The sequence below is a fragment of the Octodon degus genome, unplaced genomic scaffold (assembly GCF_000260255.1).
Source record: "Octodon degus isolate 3935 unplaced genomic scaffold, OctDeg1.0 scaffold00082, whole genome shotgun sequence".
NCBI lineage: Eukaryota > Metazoa > Chordata > Mammalia > Rodentia > Octodontidae > Octodon > Octodon degus.
The window spans coordinates 11,123,887-11,133,555 of record NW_004524658.1 but is presented as its reverse complement, the minus strand read 5'-3'; the positions used below and the strand labels follow the sequence as shown (position 1 = coordinate 11,133,555).

The window sequence follows — 9,669 nt, the reverse complement described above, 5'->3', positions numbered from 1 at the left end:
CCTGAGTTCAATCCCCAGTTCTGCTAAAAAAAAAAAAAAAAAAAAAAAAAAAAAAAAAAAGTAACTATAAAATAGTGTATCAATAGAAATACCAGGTATAACACACACAAAGCCAAGAAAACCACCAATGCCAGATACTACATTTCTTTTGCACTATCCTTTGAATGAACCAGCAGGAACAAACTGTTGAGTGTAAACATCATACAGTGGAAAAACCCGTGTTAAGCAGAAAAAATATCCTCCAATTGGTCACAGTATGTGCCCTAATTAACTTTCTTACATTGTACATCTGACAGTTTGAGTATCTCCTTCTTGGTTTATATGGTGTTTAAATTGTGTCACTTCCCTGATCTCTGGATAGGCTAAATGGAACCAGGTTAGCGGTAGCGCTGGAGTCATTCCGGTCTTGTTTCCACAGGCTGTTTACAAGGCTGACCTGGAGTGGTTACGTGGAATTGGGTGGATGCCAAATGATTCCGTTTCTGTCAATCACGCCAAACATGCTGCGGATATCTTCAGTGAGGTATTCCAGATTTTGTTGTGTCATTCAGTACATTTCCGAAGATAATGAACAAAAACACATGGGCCAAAATACAGTCATCTCATATCAGCACCTTTAATCATTTTATCTGAAAATTTTACTTTATTTTTTTCCATAATTTTATTGATAAACAAAAAGCAATGAGATAGTTTCAAACCAAATTGGTAGGACAGTTTCAATAATTAACACATTGCATACATTCTTCCTAGTGGTTAATTGCTGTACAAGATGCGGACATGATATCCTATTTACAAACACCATTACAACAAATCCCTCTATTCATTAAGAGAATGTAACTATATATCTATCCTAACCATTTTTAATACACAGATACAAAATGGACATACATCTGTATACCCTTTTTTTTTGTTAAGTTCCATTATTTGAATATTATAGGTGGTAAACTCAGCAAAATATTCTAAAAGAGTCCAGTAGCCCATAATAGTATTGGGTCTTCCGCTTGACTGGCTACGTCAGAAATTGTTGACCTGAGTCCCTACAGCTCAGCATAACAGCATGGCTTTACTTCTTATATTTCTTTAATCATTTTTAATTGCTAAAATTTAAGCAAGATATACTTTCCAAAATAATCTGTACTGTCTCCTTCACATTCTAAGACCACCTCCCCAATATAGTAATACCCAGCATATCTCATTGGTGCTTAGAATTAGAAAAATTGAAAAATTCTTTTGACAGTTATAGCAATAGGCTGGGAAAGGTTTATCCAGTTGAAAAATGGACTGAACATATACACGTAAAGCCATGACTGAGAGGTGATCAGTCTTGCTACTTTAGGTTCTCTGAGAGGTATAAGAAAGCAACCCATTTGTTTACAAAGTAAAATTCAAAGAAAACCAAGTTGTCAAGAAGATGCCATTTATTTAATGCAGTCATCACCTCTAGTTGAGGAGGACCCTTGTATTTAAGAAATCTCCATCACTAAAACTGAGGACTATAACTGTCTAAAAGATTTTTTTTTCCTCTTAGAAAAAATATCGCACAAAAATAGAAACTCTCAACTTTACTCCTGTGGATGACAGAGTTGACTATGTGACAGCAAAGCAAAGTGGTGAGATCCTCAATGATGTAAGTATGCAGTGGCTCTCAAATTGCACAGTCATGCTAGGCATTGGTGGTGCACACCTGTGACCCCAGCACTCAGAAGGCAGAGGCAGAAGGATCGCCACAAGTTCGAGACCAGCCTGAGCTACATAGTGAGTTCAAGGCCAGGCCAAACTATATCGTGAGACTGCTTTTAAAAAAATAAATAACAAAATAAAAATCATGCTACCATGCAGCTATCATTTCTAAAATTGTCTACCTCCTTGCGCTTCAGCAGACCATTATTTCCAAGATACAAAGTTTAATCCTCAGGATGTTTAATGCCAGCGATTGCTTGGACAACATGATGTTCTTAATGTCAACTAAGCAGTTCCCTTGTTCCCCTACTTTTAGATTAAATACCGGAAAGATTGGAATGACAGCAAGTCAAAATACACCCTCACAGAAACCCCCCTGCTGCACACTGCCCAAGAGGCTGCCCGGATCCTGGACCAGGTGGGGCTTTTACTTGGGTGCCCAGTGCTTCCAGTGGGGACCTAGAGCCCAAAGTAGCCTGGGCAGTTTATGCACAGGACTTCTCGTTTAACCTCCACTGTGTTCTCTTTTTCTCTCAGTACCTCTACAAGGAAGGCTGGGAGAAACAGAAAGCTACAGGCTACATCCTGCCTCCAGATGCTGTGCCATTTGTTCATGCCCATCACTCCGGTGATGTCCAGAGTGAGGTAATTTTCCCTGGCCGGAGTGCACTTTGAAAAGCCGAACTTTGCTTGTAGGGAATGCCAGACAAGCGCGTGGTGCCCAGGGCTCTGGACAGACACTCTGTTTCACCCTGGCCGACAGGAAGGAACTCGCTTGGGGCTATGTAGCTCCTCTTTTGATCTTTTCCATGGGCTTGGGGTCTCCCCCTTCTCTTCCTTCTTCCTTCAAAAGCTATTGTTTGAGTTCCTCACTTTTTCTCATATCCTCTGCCTTCTCGAAAATCTCTAGCCTTGCTAATAAATGTTCCCAGAAATGTAGAGCAAGCATATATATTTTTAATTTTAAAATCACTTTTTTCATATTTATTTATTATTTTGATGCTTTTACAGTTCTGGTTTTGGGGGGTCACCCACAAAAATCAGGGGTGTAGAGGCTAAGTTTCTGATGTTTCTGGGCCCAGGGTCCTGACCCCTTTGCCTTGTGTGGCTGTCCATGCTGATGGAATCTGTGTCCTTCTTCCCACCAGCTGAAGTACAAAGCCGAACACGTGAAACAGAAAGGCCACTATGTCGGTGTACCAACCATGAGAGATGACCCTAAGCTGGTTTGGTTTGAGCATGCAGGCCAGATCCAGAATGAGAGACTCTACAAGCAGGACTATCACAAAACAAAGGCCAAAATCAATATTCCTGCAGACATGGTGTCGGTCTTGGCAGCCAAGCAGGGGCAGGGCCTTGTCAGCGATATCGATTACCGCAATTACCTGCACCAGTGGACATGTCATCCTGACCAAAATGATGTAATTCAGGCAAGAAAGGCCTATGACCTACAGAGTGATGTAAGTGGTTTTCATCCCTTCATTATTTAGAGACATACAATGTAGTGAAGATAAGCAGCATTCTAGACCTACCGGTTTTGAAACTTTGGATATAAAGATTTACCTTGTACACAGAAGAGAACTGAGGCTTGATATGAAGTAACGGACAATACAGACCAGTGATTGATTGATAACTGCCTACAGACCATATTTTTTAATAACTTACAAAGTCAGTTATTTTTAAAATCTACTTTTATGCCATTTCTGCTATCAGCAACTTCTTACATTAACATGAAAAATTCCCAACTGACTTAAACTAATAATTTACTTGGGTGAAAATTGAGATAGAATTGGGGTTTTTGACAACGTGAAGTCATAGTAATTGACGAAAGGCTAAGAGCACTTCATCTTGTGGAGTGGACCAGAAGAATCTAAGAGCAGGAGGAGGCAGGGAGAGGAAAAAATGGGGACAGAGACAGAAGTGGCCAGTGCAGTTGAGACACCTGACCGCTGCCCTGCAACTACATTAGTCTTTACTTGTGCAATTGCTTTCATTTCATCTCAGTACCACACAGGCTTCAACATAACTAAAGGAACCAAGTCCTTCTAAAACTGTGACTTTCTCCTTAAACCTTTTCCTATAGATGAAAGTGATGGCCCCTTCCCTTAATTCCAGTAGCACTTGTGTGACCTCACTGTCATGAGGCTTAAGCTTGTACTTACCCCTTAAGCACTGAGAACAATGCCTTGTGCAGTCACAGGCTCAAGAAAATGTTGCTCAGGTAAAGTTCCAATTGAATAAAACAATAGCCACTCAAAAGAAACCTTTAAAAAATCTGAAAAAGAAGTTTGGAATTTGCTCTTTGTAATCCTGAGCCTGAACCACACTCTTCACCACATCTCTGTCCTGTTTTCAGAATGTCTACAAGTCTGACCTGGAGTGGCTCCGAGGCATCGGCTGGATCCCCTTGGACTCTGTGGACCATGTGAGGGTCACTAAGAACCAGGAGATGGTGAATCAGGTGTGCAAAGTCTGTTCCCTTTGGAATCTAAGGCCTACCCTCCTTACCCTGTGAGGATAGACCTGTCTCAACTGTCTCTAACTCTTTGCAGATAAAATATAAGAAAGAAGCTCTTGACAACTATCCCAATTTTACAAGTGTGGTGGATCCTCCAGAGATTGTTTTGGCCAAGATTAATGCAGTCAATCAAAGTGATGTGAGTTTTTTGTGAATGCAGAAATATATAGACTGAGAATTGATTATCCTTGAATGGATTAGCTCATCTCTAGATAACTGCTTGTAAGAAATTGTGATGGGGTAAATCATAAGATAATCTGGGTGTGAGGTCTTAAAAGACACTAGTAGATGGTGTACCTGCTCTTAGATATCTATATTATTTTCAAAAATATCCTATTATGATAGTTAAAATGGACCAAAAATGTAACCAGTGAGTTAGTTTTGATCTGTAAGTGTAGACTATTGATTATGTTGAAGGGTAGATTATGTAAAACTTTAAATATACATTTATAGTAATCAAAGCTTTTTATTGCTTTCTCTTTTTAGGTAAAATATAAAGAAACATTTAATAAAGCCAAGGGCAAATACACATTTTCTCCAGACACACCATATATTTCCCATTCCAAGGACATGGGAAAACTCTACAGCACTGTGAGTCCTATTTCATGTAGTAGCATCTCGGTTCCTAGTGTTAGCGCTTATTAGTGTTCATCTTCTTGGCTGATTTTGTGGACAGCTGAACAGCAAACAACAGAGCACCATACTGTTTTAATTGCATCTTGTCTTGTCTGCTAGAACTAGCGTATCACTCAGAGTGAGCAGTGTGTGCTCAGCTGGACTTTTTGAGCTCCTGTGATGTGCTGGGAACTGTAGGAGGCTTCAGGGACTAAAGCTAAATGAGGGGAACTCTTCAGGAGCTCAAACAAGTGACAGGAACATACACAAATAAAGAGATAATAATGATGAGTGCTATAGAAGCTCTCAGAGCTCAGAATTGGGAGCAGCTTCCAAGGGAGGAAAGGCTTGTTTTCCTTCAGGTGTCATGCACAGGTGTCTGCAGCCCCCAGGTTGAAGGCTTGCTTTCTAACATTTAATTTGGCTAATGTAAAGGGGCAGTGCTTATTCAGTTGAAAGCAATTTTGATGCTTCTCTTCCTGTATACAAATTGCTCATCACTTTTTCTAGAACTGAAATACAGTTCACTCTATTATAAAATGCCTGAGATTCCATTTCCAATAAGCTAAATGACTGCCCTGTCTTAGCTAGGCTTGTTAATGGCTACAAATAAAGATTTTAGGCCCTGCTTTGAATATAAATGTTTTGCTTTAATTCTCATAATGGTTTTAGTAATATCTGAAAGTACTAGCTGAATGCAAATTTTTATCAACACATACTTCTTTGTTCTAGATACTATATAAGGGGGCCTGGGAGGGAACCAAGGCCTATGGCTACACCCTGGATGAGCGTTATATTCCTATTGTTGGAGCCAAGCATGCTGACCTGGTGAACAGTGAGGTCAGTGTGGCTTTTTCCTCCCCTAGGGGGTCATTTGGGGGGAGAAAAGGACTGATTAGAAAACTCCAGTACTTCTCACCGTTGAATCTGTCTCACAGCTGAAATACAAAGAGACATATGAGAAGCAGAAGGGCCATTACCTGGCTGGAAAAGTGATCAGTGAGTTCCCCAGCGTGGTTCATTGTCTGGATTTCCAGCAGATGAGGAGTGCGGTAAGCCTGTGCTCACCTCAACATGCTTTTGAACAGCTTCAGTGTGCTCTGTGCTTGCCTATTTACAGCTGTTCCTGTGTCTCAGAACTAGCGATTGGGGGGTGGAGAGTGATCTTTTGTTTTTTCAAGATGAGATCTCACTGTGTAGCCCAGGATGGCCTTGAACTTGTGGCAGTCCTCCCGTCTCCACCTTCTGAGTGCTGCGATTAATGTAGGCCACCATGTTAGGCTTAGAATGATTTATTCTAGATATTTACCCTCACTTTGTACCCTCAATGGCTGGAGGTTTCCTGTCTTCTTCTTCTTATACCACCAAACACACAGTGAGGGCCCTATAATGCAAAAAGGAGAAACCACCAAGCTCACTGTTGGCCTTGGATTCTAGAAAGATGAGAAACTGAAAAGGAAGGGTATAATATTTTTTTTGGCATCAGTGTTTTTTAGAGGCATTGATCTATATTGGAATTAAGACTCAAAAGAGATTGATCTGAATTATTTAAGTTTTAATTCTTATCTAATTTTTGTCTTTTAAAATTTCGTTCTTTAGTTGAACTACAGAAAACACTATGAGGACACAAAAGCAAACGTTCATATCCCCAATGACATGCTGAATCACGTGCTGGCTAAAAGGTGCCAGTACATCCTCAGTGACCTGGAGTATCGACACTACTTCCACCAGTGGACGTCTCTCCCGGAAGAGCCCAAGTTTATGCACGCCCGAAACGCCCAGGAAATTTTAAGTGATGTATGCTGCCTTTCTGCCTTTGAGTTAGGTTACAGGTTTCCTTAGGCTTCAGTTGTTCCTGTGTTTATACACTGGCAACTTTCAAAGTAAAGTTGCACAAGTAACCAATTTTGGGTTTAAGAATTTCCTTTGAGCCTTTGGACATCTGTGTTAAATTTTTAATCGGTTCAGCAGTAGGTTGGACTTAGGTGTTGCTCCCCTCACAGTTTTTTAGGCCAGGGAATTACAGACCTCCCAGATAGTGAGAGGCCCACACATGCATGTCTTCTAAGCAGTAAGCCCAACTGAGGACCAACAGGAAATTACTTCAACACTCAGAATCCTATAAATTTAGAATACCTATCACTATTGGTTGTCTTTTGTCTCTTGCAGAATGTGTATAAAGATGACTTAAATTGGCTGAGAGGCATTGGCTGCTACGTTTGGGATACACCTCAGATCCTCCATGCTAAGAAATCATATGACCTCCAGAGTCAAGTGAGTCACTTTTCCTACAAAGACTGGCCCTCCTAGGTCATCAAAACCCCAGGTGCTGTGAGTGGCTGTCAGGCAAGCTGTGTCCATGCTTGACCACGAAGCTCTAATCAAATAGCTTCTAAAATTGTGTATGATTTAAAGGAACCCCGTGGCCGTCTGGACCCAATTAAAGGTCCAGCACTGAAGCTTCTCAGTATGAACCTCTCTGATGATAGAAGGCTGTATATCTATAACAGCAAGTTACCCAGGAGGTGTTTCAGAGTCTCAGGCATTTGTACTTTGACCAAGTTAACTTGGAGGGAATAGGATGCAAGAGCATTCTGGGGCCACATATAAATGTATTTTGAAGGAAAAGATAAATCCCATAATATCCCAGCATACACATGAGCTTTTTTTAATGAGCTTTGAAAGATGGGTCTAGTAGCTTATTCAAATCAAGGGGCTGCTGCCAGGTAGAGAAAGGGCATACAAAAGGGAACAAACTGAGGAGGGTTAGCAGGCAGAGGCCCCAACTCTACTCCTGATCCAGAGAAGCTGTTCATTCTGGCAGCACAGTAAGTCTTTAGGATTGCAGGATGGTAGCCTGTTTCTCAGCAGAAGCTCAGAAATAAGTAAACCCCTAATTAATAAAGCAGAAACCCATAAATAAGTAAACCCATATAAATTGGCACAAATATTTAGAGCTGATGATGGTGTTTCATCACTTTTGATGGCCTTTTCCTTCACAGATCCAATACACAGCAGCAGGTAAAGAAAATCTACAAAACTATAACCTGGTCACAGATACACCAGTTTATGTGACTGCTCTTCAAAGTGGCATTAATGCCAGCGAGGTATGTCTTCTTTGTCCCCCTCTTTGAGACATAAGCCATTTCTTGTCTTTATATATTTTTTAACAACAGAGGTGAATAAGACTTTTGCTTTTCTGTCTATAGGTGAAATATAAAGAAAACTATCATCAGATTAAGGACAAATACACCACAGTGCTAGAAACAGTGGATTACGACAGGACCAAGAATCTCAAGAGCCTTTATAGCAGTGTGAGTCTTTCCTGAGCCACTTGTTGCCCTTCAGAAACAATAAAAGAATACAGGGGAATGTGCACCTTCTCCCCAAAGATTTTTCTAGTTTTTTCATGGATTCTTAGATTTCGATTTTAGCTCATATATAGAATTAAATGAAGCTCCAATTGAAAATGAGTCCTGGATATTGGCAAGGATCATCTGACAAGGACAGAAATAGAGAACCTGCCACTCTGGAGCGAACCAGAATGCGTTGCTCCGTATTCACATGACTTTTTAACCCTTCCAGAATCTGTACAAGGAGGCCTGGGATAAAGTGAAAGCCACCAGCTACATTCTGCCAACCAGCACCTTGTCCCTGACGCATGCCAAGAGCCAGAAACATCTGGCCAGCCATGTGAGTCACAGCACCCTCTTCTTTCCTCTCCCCTGCTCCCACTCCAGGACTGTCTGGGGTTCATGCAAATGCCCAGAAGCACCCCAGCAAGTCATTCCTGTGCTCAGTCATCAAGTGTGTGCTGTCACTCAGGGCTCTGCAGTGCAGGGAGAGCCCCGAACACTGGCAAGGGGGCTACAGCCATGACTGTGTAGGCTGCCTGGCTCTGGATGGCACGGACAAATTCGGTGCTGGCGAGAAGTGAGGAGAGGAAGAAGACATAATGTACTGTACAAAAGACTCTGTTTCAAGGGAGTTGTGTGGGCTTTAGTGCAAAAATAAAATGGATATGGTAGTCCATAAATAAGCAGGGCAGGCCAGAGGGCTACACTTTTCACCTGGAAGGAGGAGTTATTTTACATAAGGTTCTAAAATCCAGAGAAAGGACTTGAGATATTAAAAAAAAAAAGTTATAAAAGCAAGATTATTGACAGTTTGTTTATGGAACAAGGTGATATGTACAAAAAGCAATCTTTAAAAAAAAAAATTAAGAAAAAGAGTTCTTCAAATAGTTTAGATGTAAGAAGGTGGAGTTTTCTACTCCAGAAAGTTTTGGTGGAAATTTTGGTTAGTCTCTAGCCATTGTAGAGCTTTACTAAAATTCTAATACAAATTACTCCTTCTCCCTTGATTCTGAGCGTTTTATTACCTAGTACGAGGAAATTGCAGCTTTGTCTCTGCCTTTTCATCTATTCCATGGATTAGTAGGCAACATGAGTTAAGCATTAACGTTTTCCTGCAGAAGTTGGTAGCTCTGTTTCTTGAAAAGCTTGTGGAAACTAAAATTTAAGAATTGTACCTTGTAAGCATTGGCTTTTCAGTTATTTTAAACAAAGTGATTCCTGAGCAGTTTTAATTTTTCACTCATGGTAGTGAGAAAAACAAAGCCATCATCAGAAAGCAGGTTATTTCAAAACTGTAATTTTTAGTTGGATATGTATTTCAGTGGCGGAACATTTGTCTAGCATGTGCAAGGCCCTATGTTTGATCTGCATCTGCAAAATATAAAATATAAATTTTAAAAATCGGGGCTGGTGAGATGGCTCAGTGGTCTAAAGCACCTACTTAGAACAAGCTTAGCAAAGCACAGGGACCGCGGTTCAATCCCCCAGCACCACATGCCA

At 40.8% G+C, this 9,669-nt stretch overlaps 1 protein-coding gene and 1 non-coding gene across 43 annotated transcripts in view; one reads left to right on the top strand and one right to left on the bottom strand.

Annotated features, from left to right (window-relative positions):
• The window catches only part of Neb (nebulin), a 221,833-nt gene that overhangs the window by 141,230 nt on the left and 70,934 nt on the right, over nucleotides 1–9,669 (top strand). For all 42 annotated transcript variants that reach the window (XM_023721397.1, XM_023721387.1, XM_023721355.1 and 39 more), the window contains 15 exons: nucleotides 419–523; nucleotides 1,529–1,627; nucleotides 1,997–2,098; nucleotides 2,218–2,325; nucleotides 2,829–3,140; nucleotides 4,037–4,141; nucleotides 4,233–4,337; nucleotides 4,685–4,789; nucleotides 5,546–5,653; nucleotides 5,752–5,865; nucleotides 6,413–6,610; nucleotides 6,983–7,087; nucleotides 7,816–7,920; nucleotides 8,023–8,127; nucleotides 8,399–8,506. In XM_023721397.1, the coding sequence (XP_023577165.1) occupies nucleotides 419–523; nucleotides 1,529–1,627; nucleotides 1,997–2,098; nucleotides 2,218–2,325; nucleotides 2,829–3,140; nucleotides 4,037–4,141; nucleotides 4,233–4,337; nucleotides 4,685–4,789; nucleotides 5,546–5,653; nucleotides 5,752–5,865; nucleotides 6,413–6,610; nucleotides 6,983–7,087; nucleotides 7,816–7,920; nucleotides 8,023–8,127; nucleotides 8,399–8,506 (1,884 nt within the window). The remainder of the gene's footprint in view (nucleotides 1–418; nucleotides 524–1,528; nucleotides 1,628–1,996; nucleotides 2,099–2,217; nucleotides 2,326–2,828; nucleotides 3,141–4,036; nucleotides 4,142–4,232; nucleotides 4,338–4,684; nucleotides 4,790–5,545; nucleotides 5,654–5,751; nucleotides 5,866–6,412; nucleotides 6,611–6,982; nucleotides 7,088–7,815; nucleotides 7,921–8,022; nucleotides 8,128–8,398; nucleotides 8,507–9,669) is intronic.
• LOC111818193 lies at nucleotides 73–211 on the bottom strand. Its single transcript, XR_002822245.1, has one exon. It is a non-coding gene; the product is annotated as a small nucleolar RNA SNORA8 (small nucleolar RNA).